The 13,221-nt window shown below is 44.7% G+C and overlaps 1 protein-coding gene across 3 annotated transcripts in view; it reads left to right on the top strand.

Annotated features, from left to right (window-relative positions):
- LOC306806989 (neural-cadherin-like) overlaps window positions 1-12,294 on the top strand; it is a 61,291-nt gene extending 48,997 nt beyond the window's left edge. The window contains exons 28-33 of one of the 3 annotated variants that reach the window (XM_079316187.1): window positions 97-263; window positions 971-1,235; window positions 3,494-3,674; window positions 5,298-5,542; window positions 7,035-7,189; window positions 10,103-12,294. In XM_079316187.1, the coding sequence (XP_079172313.1) occupies window positions 97-263; window positions 971-1,235; window positions 3,494-3,674; window positions 5,298-5,542; window positions 7,035-7,189; window positions 10,103-10,462 (1,373 nt within the window). In that variant the 3' untranslated portion in view covers window positions 10,463-12,294. Of the gene's footprint in view, window positions 1-96; window positions 264-970; window positions 1,236-3,493; window positions 3,675-5,297; window positions 5,543-7,034; window positions 7,190-10,102 lie in introns of those variants that run through there. The other 2 variants (XM_079316188.1, XM_079316189.1) reach the window with 2 other exon arrangements.
- Window positions 12,295-13,221: the final 927 nt, after the last annotated feature.

The following is a 13,221-nucleotide window of genomic DNA, read 5'->3' as shown; positions in this document are numbered from 1 at the left end:
TTCCTTTTACTTTCAACTCTTATTATGACATTAGGGGCAATAATAATGTTTCCCTCTCCTCATAGATGGTTGATGGAAAGGTTTCTCTCCTTCCAGTGGCCAAGGAGTACAGGTTTGAGGCAGGCAGCCACATCCGCTACCAGCTGCCCGTCAGCGTGCCTGCCCGCAGGACGCAGCTGCAGGCGCTGGTGCGCACGCGGCAGCGCGACGGCGTCATCGCCAGCATGCAGTCCCGGGCCAGGGACGAGCACATCACCCTGCAGGTGAGTAACACACAGGCACGGGCAGCAGAGCAGGCACAGCTCACAGAAACGCTCGCTGAGAGATGGAAACGGAACAAAGGCCTCATGCTGAGCACCCAGACTCTGGAATGTTTTATGGATAGAAGCCTCTGCTCCTTTACTTGAGATATGACCGCTCTGCTGTGGTATCCCATTGGATTTCAATGCCAGTTGCAGAGAAATGCAGGTTCTACACAGAATAGGATGAATAGGGTGTGCACCTGGTGTCCTTTTGAACCAATTCTGCATAGTTCAGACTCTGCCAAGCAAGGTGCCTGTGGCAGATTTAATGAGATCAGGCTCTCAAAGTGACAGTCGTCTCATTTTATACACACCCCTGAACAAGTCACCTCTTCAGCCAAGTTTGGACTTAGGCTGTCACTGTAGGTGTGACACACCAGACTCTCAACTATTTGAAGAACCCCATAAATTTATAAATTTAAATGTATAAGAGAGATCAGGGTAAAATTACTTCTAAAGTGACTTAGATACCACAGTGAGTATATTGATACAACATTTAGTTCACTTAGTTCAGTAGAACCTGAAGTGTTTCTATATTACATCTAAATGGGCAGTGTAAACATACTCTAAATTTAAACAAATATTTTAAGATTGAAGTTACAGGTCAATCCAAAATTCCAGGCAATGACTTTTCTTTTCTTTCTTTCTATTTCTCAATTATCCATAAGGTTGTTCAGGGACTTTTAGTGGTATCATACAATCTGGGTGATGGAAACTACTCTGTAAGCCTTCCTTCCTACCACATTGATAATGGTGAGTGGCATCACATCACATTGGAGAGAAATGAGAATGAATTTACTCTTCGCCTTTATGAAGGAGGTGGGAAGAGAGAGATAACTAAATCAGCAGGAATATACAAAGAGATTGTCATTGACCCCAGCAGCTTGGTCCTTGGAAACACCTACCCATTCAATCAAAACAAGAGTTTTCAAGGTAGGAATTCTCCATCTCCCTGTTCATAATACAGACCTGTAAAAATAAAGGCATATTGCAGGAAACTTTCTTGTTTATATAGAGCCCAAAGTACACAGGTTTACTTTGCAATAGGGACACATAAGCTGTTCTGACCAGAAGGTAAAGCAGGGAATTGCCTGCAAATACACTTGTCTACTGGACCTGGAACAATAATGGTCACCTCTTGCCTTGGCTGCAGAGAGTTTGTACCTGGAGATCCAGAAGCTTCTTCCAGATGGACTGTACATGGCTTCCTGCCTTGGATAGAGCTGGTTCAGTGCATGGTTCTGTCCAGTCTGTTTGGCAGCTCTCCTTCTCACCCAAACACATCTGTTCTGTGCTAAAAGGAATTTTTATATGTGCATTGCATAGCACCCACCAAAGCCTGGTTTATTACCATGGTATTACTGGATTTTACACTCAGTCAAAGCATTAACTAAAATTAGAAATGGTTTATTGAATTAGAGCTAAAAATCTGAATTTTTAGCAACTGAGTGGATAAGGTCACAGTGTCTGTTAAAAGCAAATCAGTTTTCAGCCTGGAAATTGAGTAGTTCCACAAAGGAGAAATATAAAGAGCTGGAAATCTGGGATATTCCTGGCAGCTCTTTACTCTGAGCTCAGCTGGAAGTTTGGCCTTTGCCTAAATCCACAGCTTTTGTTGCCAAGGAACCCACACACAGGTTTAACCAGCCTGGCTAAACCTCCCTGGTGTCTATAGGCCACCTTTCTCCCTTGCCCTTCACCTCTTTAACCAGGTCCTAGTAAATCCATTCAAAGCAAGCTGGTCATCTTTTTACCATGCAAAAGTACTTCAGTGAGTAACACAAAAGTGCCTGGAGAGAAATTAAATAGAGTAATAATTTACAACTCAAATGTATCACAAATTATTTAGAAAAAGATTTTTTCTATTGCTTTACTAGAAGTATTGTAATAAATAAAGTTTATGATGTGAATTAGGGAGCATATTTTGAATTTTTTATTTATGGGAGTAATAGTGTTTGTTTTTAAGTAAATAAAGAAGTCAAATGGTTGCATGAGGATCATTTTAATTAGGACTATTAATGTTGCTGCTAAGTAGCTGAAACTTTAAGGACTTCAAAGTCATAAAATGTACTTAATTAATCAAAGTATATGTTTTCATGCTGAGACATCTTGTGCATACAAAGTTAATGTCTCATCTTCAGTACAAATTTTCTATCCCTGATAAAAGACTCTCACAATTATTTGTGGTTTGCTCTTCGTACTATAAAGATAAGCCATAAGCTGCAATTTAAAATCAGCCAAACACAATTTTTACTGGTACACTGAAGAATAGAACAGATTATCCACATATAACATTCTTCACAATATTTGGACTTTTCTATGGAAATCACAGTGGAGGGATACATAATTCACTGACTACCTTAGGCAAATAGAAACCCTGTCATGGTTTAACCCCTCCCAGCCTCCAGCCCTTCAAACCTCTTGCTCTCTCTCTATCAGCAGGATCAAGGAGAGAATCAGAAGAATAAAAGCTGGAAAACCCCTGTGCTGAGCTGAAGACAGTTTAATAGGGAAAGCAAAAGCCATGCACACAAGCACAGCAAAACATGGACTGAATTCCCTGCTTCCCATGGGCAGGCAGGTGTTCAGTTATCTCCATGAGAGCAGGGCTACATCCCATGGAATGGTTGCCTGAGATGACAAACCTCTTCAAACATCTCCCCTTCCTCCTTCTTGCCCTCACTGAGCATGCTATCACATGGTCTGGAACATCCCTTGGGTCAGCTGGGGTCACCTGTCCTGGCTGTGTCCCTTCCCAGCCTCCCAGGCAGCGCCAGCCCCATTCCCAGCATGGCCCTACAAAAAGCAGGAAAGGCCTTGGCTCTGTGTGAGCCCTGCTCAGCAATGGCAGAAACATCTCCAAGTTATTAACTCTGTGTTCAGCACAGATCCAAAACACAGCCTCACACTAACCCTTGGAAAGAGAATTAAGTCTGCCCCAGCCAAAGCCAGAACAGGCCTGCAGCAGCACTTGATTCTTGTGGAACAAACTGGGAATCTTGATCTAAAACTTTAGCAAATCCAATCAAAAAATGAAGGACAATGCTATGAAAGTTTAAGTGAATTCAGTCCTGGATTTAGACTTTGATAGCCTGTGTTCTTTGTTAAACATAAACTGCCAAGTTTTACAGCTGCTTCAAATGATTCTTGCTGAATGGTTTTTAAAACTGTTTCTCTGTGCCTTGCTGTAGGATGTATGAAGGATGTCAGATTTAACAACTACAGAATCCCTCTGGACACTCATGGGAAGGAGCTGGTGTCAGTATTGAGTGCCCAAGGCATCAAAGAAGGCTGTTCTTCAGAGGCCTGCAGGAATAACCCTTGCAACCAGGAATTTATTTGTATTGATTTGTGGATGATGCATGAATGCAGGTAATTGGTGGAAATAGAAGTGCAAAACCCTTCAGAATGTGGTGTGAAAGGGTGGCTGTTGAAGTATGCAGTTTGAAGGCTGGCACTGGCAATCTCAATAAATCCGCAGTGGCACACAAAGCTGGACACGTGCACAGGGGGCAGGTTACTGTGCCCTTAGAGACATCACCACAGCTGATGTAGATCAGCCTGGCTCCAGGGATTCTGGAGCAAATGCAGCAGCAAATTCAGAATGCTTGTAAACCCTGGAACCAGGACAGGAGGGTGTGTGAGCTGGAGTGGCATGGTTCCCTGGTTGTGCTGTGAAGCACTGTGCTGTGCAGTGTCAGTGCTTTCTCTTGTGAGGATCTGATTTCTTACACTACTCCAGGCTGTCACTCTGTTCCCTCCCAGGCTCCTCCAGCTGCTTTAGGATCACCACACTACTGAGCTTGGATTCTTGAGTTTGTGGCTGGGATCAGGACAACAGTAATTCCTGTTGGTTGTGGTGTGCAAACGAACACTTTACTTACACACCCTTTAATGTTTGCACACACTCCTGAATGCCACTGTCCACACAAATGGAGATCTCTAACTGTGAAAACTCAAAGAACATAGTGCAGCTTGTTCCACCTAGCCAGAACTGCAGAGACCAACCCAGCTGATTCTCACAAGGATAATCTTGCAGAAGGCAGTGGAACTATCTGAGCTCTGGAAGCCCCAGACATAGGGGTCTTGTTGGAGTCAATGAGTTAGGGGTCTCTCTGAATTCTTCAGAGAGAAATCAGAGTGCAGGGATTGAATTAAAGCCTTTGGATGGACTGGATATATTAAGCCTCTCACACATAAAGCAGACATTTAAGTAGAAGTAAGTCAGTAATTTTAGAGTGAGTTCTAATGCTTTTAGTAAGTGAAAGGTTTCAAATGCCAGAGTAGCAGAGTGAATTCTAGTGAAGGTTGAAACATACTGATATCTTCAGTGGAGGCTCCAGGACCACAGTTGTAGACAGGACTTAGTCATAATAGAGCAATAGTAAGAATATTGGTTACATTTCTTAGATAGAACAAGACAGATTGTATGCGTAGTTCTATCTGTAACCTGGTGAGCTCAAAAATTAGAATTCTAATAGGTTAAGGAGTGGTGGTCCGAGTTTGTGTCTTAGCTTGTGGGAAAAATCCTATATAAGAGTATGTATTGGGGAGAGTTGTTGCTTTTAGCCATTCTGGCTTCTAGCCATTCACTTATTGCCACTGCATTTGCCATTGTTTTTGCCATTGCTTTTTGCTATTGCCTTTGAGACATGTGCTTGGTAATAAGATGTGCTTTGTAATTAGTAACCTTTTTAACTATTAGCTACTTGCTTATTGAAGACAACCTGACGAAGCAGGAGCCTAAGAGCTCTGGAGTAGGTGCCTAGAGCACTGGAGGTCTGAGATGCTCATAGGTCCGAAGGTGTGGAACTCAAGCTATGGCTGCCTCAGGAAAGGCTACAACCTGTGACGATTTCACATAACTTAGTCCCAGTAGCTGCTTTAGAAACCATGCAAAAAGTGTCATTGTAGTGTGTTTTAAAACCTTCAGTGCTGCCTGTCGTGGGTGTTTTGTGCCAGAGTAACGGTGCCATTCTGCCCTGGTGTGTGCAGCTGCCCCGCAGGACACATGGTCCTGGAGAACGCCTCCGGCCGGCAGTGCGTGTACACGGCGTGCGCCGAGCGGCCCTGCAACTACGGCACCTGCGTGGCGCTGTCCCCCAGCGCCTTCCAGTGCCACTGCCCCGACGGCTACAGCGGGCGCCACTGCGAGATCACGCTGGCCATCTTCCACAGGGACACGGGCCTCAGCTTCACCTCCCTCTTCGCCATCTGCGTCTGCTTCCTGGCGCTCCTAGGTAGCTACGGCAACTACGTCTTGTATTACCTGTGGTGAGCACACCTGTCCTGTCCCAGCCACCATCGCCTCATCTCCCGCCGAAAACAGCCCGGGGACACTCGACTGCCTTCGTTCCTTTGCGTGGTCCCATCACTGATTTCTCATCCCTCTGTGCTTCCATCGCTAAGTGAATCCACATTTGTGAGCTGTGGAAGGTCTCTGCAGTTTTGTTTTCTTCACGTTTTCACGTCATTGTAGAGGAGCTGTTCAGATGCATAACTGGATTTGAACAGCAAGAGTGGAGATTGCTACCAGATAAGCATTGTTTAAAATACTGCTGAGCGTGAAACAGATTTTTCAGTCTAGGAGAAACTTCCTGTCTGATAAGAATACACTGGTCAGGCAGGAGCAGACTTTGCATCTTGCCAGTTGTGTCCCAGCTCCTAAACAGCTGACCTTGTCTTCCTCAGCCATTTTCAGGCTTAAGCATTGGATCTTGAAGAGGAAAACCAGAAGGATCTTACTAGTGAGGAAGGATCACATCTTGGAATCTTTCTTGTTTATTCAAATGTCATGGAATTTCATATGAGGAAAGACACAGGAGTTTTTTCCTGGATGCTAGTGTTAATGCAGTTTTGCTCAGAAGTTGTAGTAAGAGTATGGAAATACCATGATTTTCCCCAACTCTGCTAGATACTATGTTTGCCATGCAAATATGAGCAGCAAATTTGTGGGAAGCTAAGTGATACCACAGCTCTTGGAATGCCAGATAGCTGAGGTTGGTAATAGATCTTTATGTTAGAAGAGTGCAGGGCATGACCTCTGTGTACCCCAGTTTCAGTCCCAAGGTCATTTAGATGCTGCTCCACAGAACTGCTGCCATGTAGATATTCTGTAAGAGATTCTGGTTTCTTTAGTTCAATGCACTGGTATTTTATGATATTCAATGCTTTGAGGTCTTTCTCTGAGCATTTATTGATTTTTGTAGAGTTGGTAGCACAGTGATACAGAAATTTTTATTTATAGAATGTTCAGTATCTGATGTTGAAGCTTGTCAGTTGTGTTAATCCACTTCAGCATTTAAGAAAAATGTTTAAATTAATGAATGCTAAGGCAAAATGTGCCTGATTCTTGTTCTCTAGTAAACCATCTAAAAGTAATTTCCTCTTCTGTATTGCGTCTTCTTGTGTTTCATTTGTGTGTTATTGTGTCTGTCCCTGTCGACATGTTCCTACTTCTTTGTCCCCCTCTGCAATGCATTTTCTGTGACAAAATTCAACTCTACACAGGACAGAGGGAGGTCAGGCCAACTTTAACCAACTTCGAGTTGGGCTTTAAAGGGCGTTGCAAAATGCTCTTTAAAGGCTTTTCTTCTGTGTTTGATGTTCAGCACTCTGGACAGTGCAAACCCCAGACTGCTGAGGCAGCCAGAGTGCAGCCGTGCTGGCCCTGCTGTGCTCTGGGTTTGCTGGTGCCTGCATCACCTGTGCTCTGCTCCTGTGTCCCCACAGCTCTGCTCAGCGCCGGCTTCCTCTGCGCTCACTGGAAGGCGCGCAAGGCTCTGCACGGCGCCGTCTACCATGGCTCTGCTCATCCTGAGGATCTGGAGGACATCAGGGAAAACATCCTCAACTACAATGAAGAAGGGGGTGGGGAGCAAGATGAAGTAAGGTTCACTGTTATGTTACAATTAAGAGGGGACTGGTGTCTCACCATGCTAAGGAAAACGCACTTTGTGCTTTGTCCTCAGCCTTTGTTCTGCTGATTCATCCCTGCAATTGGCAGATGAGTTATTTGGAAGGATCTGTACATGAGGGTGCATGTTTCCTAAGCAGGGATAAGTACCTATCCATTTTTAATTGGTCTTAGAGCCAGTGATCCTGAGTGCATGTTGAAAGGAGCCTGTAGGGTGAGTTTAGCAGTAGGGAACAAACAGCTGCTGGGTTTGGTTTCGGGGCTCAGGAGACACTGAGATTCTCAGGGCTCATTTCTGATGGAGCTCCAAGGGCTTGGAAGAGCCTGGTGTGACTGTGCCTAAGGGCTAGGCTTTTCCAGAGACTGCTCCCAATAGCAGGTGTTCACACCTCCCTTGGGAAGAGGAGGTGCTGAATTCGCTCCTCCATGTCCCTGGGGCATGTGGTGGTTGTGGAAGAGCCTTTCTGCATTTTTGTGTTTAGGGGGTAAATACACCAGTGAATACAAGCTGTTTATACTTATAGTAGAGCAGATTATACCCAAAGCAGGTATTAACATTCCTGCTGGCTTTTCTAAGGTTTTCACCTGTCAGTGAAAGGCAGAGCTTTGAAGAAAAACTGTGGATATATTAGAAACAAGTACTCTTAATAGATTATTTACTGACCTATAGATGTGCTCTCTGTTTGTAAAAGGTAAGAAACTTCATTGGCAACTGTTCATTTCATGGATTCAAGAGGTAGTGTGACTCTGCAGAGGTAATAATAGTCATGGTGCCAGTGTGATGGCCCAAAAAAAGCCAGTGATTTAAAAATATTCTTACTTGTAAAGTATCCTTATTTTCTTGGTGAATTAGTGGGAACATAATAAACACAGACATTTCCCATGTGATAACATAGACAGCTATAAATCCTGTTTTCCTTAATCAGATTAACTTCCTCTGCAATATTTTGCAATTTTATACCCAGAAGGTCTCTTTGAGGAAATATATAGTTACTGTACGACATATTTAATTACTTTTGGAGAGTTCTTAAAATACACTCCTTATTTTAAGCGATGGAATCAAATTAGTGTCTTGATGATCTCCATCAGAGGAGATCTATTACTATTACTCTGCCTAAAGAAACAGTGCTTGGAGTGAAGCCTCTCTGGGTTCTGTGTACTCTTCCTAAATTATTCAGAATTAACAGTTGCTGGGATTGCAGCTAAAACATTTTAAGCTAAAACATAGTTGTTTGTCTAAATTTTAAAAGCCAAACAAACAAGCCACCCCCCAAATACCTAGAATTACACCTCCTTAGTTGCGTTCTAACGTTACATCAACAAAAGGATCATGGGGATGCTTGGATAAGAGAGTTTCTTTTTTGTAATGTTTGTGGATGGTAGGACTGTAGGGACAAGAGCTTGTCATATGAACAAGTTTCTGCATCTGAAATAAATAAAATTTTCCCCCAGAGAAATTGGGAGCTCATATAAATTGCAAATCAGTGCAGTGTTAGGTACACACTGAACTCAACTGACCACCAGATATTGTTAAAAGCCAGCTCTGGACACAGATGCAGGGCTAGAGCTGGGTTTGTGATGGCCAGCCAAGAAGGGCTTGTTATCAGAAGAAATGTGTAATTTTAATGAACAATTAGTAGCAGTAAAGGATGCTTTTAGTATCACTCAGTTCAGTGAAGGGATGATCCTCAAGTTTAGAGTGGAACAAGCTCCTATTTAACTTGTGTCTGATGAAAAGTTGCTCCATGTCATGGATTCTCCTGGTATCCATGCTCAGAGTGGGGCTGGACTGGGGCTTGCACTACTTTAGGACATGCCTAAAGCAGGGATCTGGGCTGCGTGTCTCAGTGTTCATCACCAACACTCCTCAGTCTCTGGAGGAATGGGAATAAGCAGCTCCTGTCCCAAACTCCATCCTGCACTTAGGCAGATTCTTGTTTGCAGGTGTGGGGGTAGGGGGTTAAGTTGTTCTCTGTCTCCTGGGGAAATTCATCAAAGCTCACTGAGATTACCTCGGTTAATCTCTTATAACATGGTTATGCACAATGCCACGTGCTGGAAACTAAAGAATTCTCTTGGGAAGTGCTGATTCCTCATCTCTGTCACTGATGGTGCCTGTTCCCATGAACAGTATTAGCAATACAAGTAATTGTTTGCTCTAATGAATCGTGTGTCCCACCCCCTGTCTGCATTCTTCCTTGGCTGTAAATCAGTCCAGGGACAACCTTTGGGTTGTAGGGAGGTGAAGGATGCTGAAGGACAGGACTTCTGCACTGCAGGTGATTCTGGTCAGTGGATGCCATTAACTGTTGCCATTGGCAGCTTTGTGCCAGAGGTTGCGGCACAATTCCCAGACGGCACTTACTGCGGCTGAGCTGGGAGGGAATTAGGGACTTTTTTGGGGAGTAGGTAGTTTTACTTGGCTTTTACCATTGTGCCACTGTCACATAATTAGGCATTACTCCAGCGACTGGTAAAATTTCATCAGAAATCACTGTATATTTTTGTACTACTACTACAGAAAGATTTTTTTAACGTGCTGTTTGTGAATAGCCCTTCTCACGTGTTCTGCCACGCTTGTGGGATCAGTGTCCAGTGACGGTAAGTCACTCGGTTCTGAATTTCAGAACAACGATTGAGGCATTTCTGTCAGGTTTCTTTAGCTTTTGCTATGAAATCAGACTGGATGCTGAGGCTGACGGCAGCAGTGCAGAGTGCACAGGTGCTCCTCACAGGCTTTCTCAGGTGCATTGCAGGTGGCAGAGTTGGCACGACAGCCAACCCTTCAGGAGTTCACGGCGAACGGACTGACTCGGGATCATCCCTTCTTTATTCCCAGCAAACATGAACCTTTTAACTGCCCGTGCCCGGTCTCTCCCTGCAGGACGCGTACGACATGTCGGAGCTGCAGGTGTCGATGCAGGGCAGCCCGGCCCGCGCCGCGCCCGGGCGGAGGGCGGGCGGCAGCCATGGCGCCGTGAGGGCGCGGCCGGGCGCGGCGCTGGGCCCGGCGCTGCCCGCGCTGCTGAGGGAGGCCGAGCGCCGCGCCCCGGGCCCGCCGCACGACTCGCTGCGCGTCTTCTGCACCGAGGGCACGGGCTCCAGCGCCGGCAGCCTCAGCTCCCTCAGCTCCCTCAGCTCCGCGGGGCTGGGCGGCAGCGCCTGCGAGGACATCCAGCAGTGGGGACCCAAGTTCGAGAAGCTCCGGGAGCTGTACGCGCACGGAGAGCCAGGAGACCTGTAGCTACCCGAGGCTGCTCTGCTCACTCCTGCAGGCAAAGGTGAAGCACAGTTTTTGTACTCCTGCTCTGTATTACCCACACTAAGGATTCCCACTAAGGAGGCACACTTGGCACTAAGTTGAAAGATGAGTAGGAGCTAATCCTGGGATATATACTTACTGGGAAGAACAAAGAATCTGCGTACAAAGTCATTCACATAACTGTGGTTAAGAAGTTACAGGTATTTTCCTACCACTGCAGTAATGCAGGACTCTTGAGGGATCCCGTGCTCACAGCCTGGGGCGTGCTGGAGCTGAGGGAAACATGCTGGTGTGCTGTTTCTGGTGCTGTAAAACTTACTTGAAAAAAACCCCACCTTGTCTTTTTCACATGTAAATGAATCCCATAGTGTATTATAGTCCTCTCATTTCTCGTGGCCCAGGACAGCCCTGCTCACCAAACACAGCCCAGGGGCACAGGTAAAGGAAGGAAGCAGAAGGATGAACTGGAACTTCAGTTATACTGTGAATAAATCCCTTTATGCTGCCATACAAGGGCAGAAACTGGATTTAGGCATAACACATAAACCCAGCTGCTTACAACTATGTCATTTCCCCAAGGAAAAGGCCAGGTGTTCTGGCTGCATGCCTCAAAGGGAGCTGGTCAAGAATTTCAGTAGCAAACACCACAGTTCACCACAATTTTAATTCCTAATGAGCTGCTAAACTGAGCCTACACCAGCCTGAACTGTGCCATTTGCATCTACAACTCTATCCCTCATGTTTTGTTACATCTCTTTGATAGAAGTATTACAGGACATAGCTGGGGACAGAGAAACACAGGGAAAAACTAACAGCAGTAGCAGGGGGTGGAATATTATGCTTTAAATTAACCAGTCCGTTTTTCAAACCATTTAATGTCCAGCTACTATGCTGGATTTTTCTTAAACTTGACAGTATTTGGTAGAGAGAAGGTGCCACTAAATTAACTTTATATTTTTTAAATTGAGACCACTTGTACAGATAAATGGAGTGCAGTAGCAGCAAACCCAAAATCTTAAGCTGTGCTGTTTCTTCTGTGTATCATATATAAATTATATATATTATAAAAAATATATAAACTATATGTAATATGCACATTATATATTATGAGCTAATAATATGAATATATCCTAGTTTCTAATTATTTGTTTCATTAAAACAAAGCATGAAATAATGTATTGTAACAGACATTCAAACTGCTTTGCTCACAGTAGCTTGTTTTGGGAGGTCTAGGTTTTATTTTTACACATCTATTGAAACCCCTAAGTAGGTGAATGCTGTCTGCAGGCCAGCTCAGTTTGCACATTTACCAAATGAGAAATGTTCACACAGTACCTTGTTCTCATGTGCATTTGTGCCACTCTCTGGAAAATCTTGAGTGCACAATTAAGCACTGGTTACACACTGCAGGTGGTGAGCATTGTCCTCTAGAAAACCTAAATTCTGGTTAACTCACACCCAAAGGTTTTGGTTCACACACATTAGAGAGTCTGTGATTTTGTAATTTCACTGACACATTTATTTGCCTGGGAGGAAATTATGGCTGAAATATCTTGCAGTGTTCACCAGTCCAGTGTGCCAGCTCCTATATTCCATTATCTCAGCAGTCACAAGCAGGATATGGAAAATGAACTAAATATATATTATGCACAAAAATCTATTCCTTCCTGAAACAGCAATAATTTTGTCTACATACCTTGTGTTCTTCCCAAACCTATGGACATGCTGTTGCTTTGGCTGGTTTTAATTTAATTTTGTCTGTAAGCTCCTTGGGGCTAACCTGTCTTTATTTGCCTGTGAAGTGTCCTGCCTATCTCAGGCACCATATAAATAATAAACCAGCCTTCTCTCCCGGGTGTCTCTGCCTTGCTTGTGTTTAAGGATGACTGAAGGGTGTAGCTGTTGAATTATTGCTCTCTCAGTTTTGATCAGATGCTTCCACGGGTGTTGTGCTGGCTGGAAAGTTCCTGCTGGTGGGCTCAGGATGCAGTTACCCACCCCAATAACACTTGGGGGTTTCCCCAGGGGAATGAGATCTCATCCAAGCTCTTCCTCCATCCCTGAGGAACTGGACTGGTCCCTGGGTGAGAGTGACAACAAGCACAAGCAGTGCCCAGGAACCGTGTGGGTGACAAACACGGGTCACACAGAGCAGCCAGAGCTGCTGATGTTCAGATGTCTCAGTGCTGTTCCAGACGTTGCTGCCCTGCTGCTGCTGCTTTCCCCTTACAGCTGTAGCTGGACTGTGAACAACATGAGAACAACACCCCCCAGAGCCTCGGAGCTGCCTCTGCACCACAGTGAGCCCCACCTTGTACAGAACATACAGAATACAACAGAAGGGCAGGAACCGTTTCCAGACTGCTCCAGGAGCTTGTGTCGATACAATCTCAGTAATAGGACACACTCATTTGCAGCTGCCATGCCCTATTAAAGCCCACTCTTCCTCTTTCCAGAGTTTACTAATTAGTTCACTTAATTTATCTATTTTAATTTGCATGCTGCTCTTTTAATTACTGTGCAATTGCTGAAATCATATCCTCACTTGTTCTGCATTTGCACAGACACACACAAATATTTCAGTGCCTCTGCAGAAAGGCTTATCCCAGCACTGCCATGGCTCCCAGGGAGAACAGCTGGCTTTCCACAGAAAGCTGTGCCATGGGTCAGGAGAGAAGGAAAAATATTGAATAAAAAAACCCATTGAGTCCCTAGGTAGTGGGATTTTCAGTAATCTAGTA

Source organism: Erithacus rubecula, assembly GCF_903797595.1.
Source record: "Erithacus rubecula genome assembly, chromosome: 12".
Taxonomy (NCBI): Eukaryota; Metazoa; Chordata; class Aves; order Passeriformes; family Muscicapidae; genus Erithacus; species Erithacus rubecula.
This window is presented reverse-complemented; position numbering and strand designations above follow the sequence as displayed.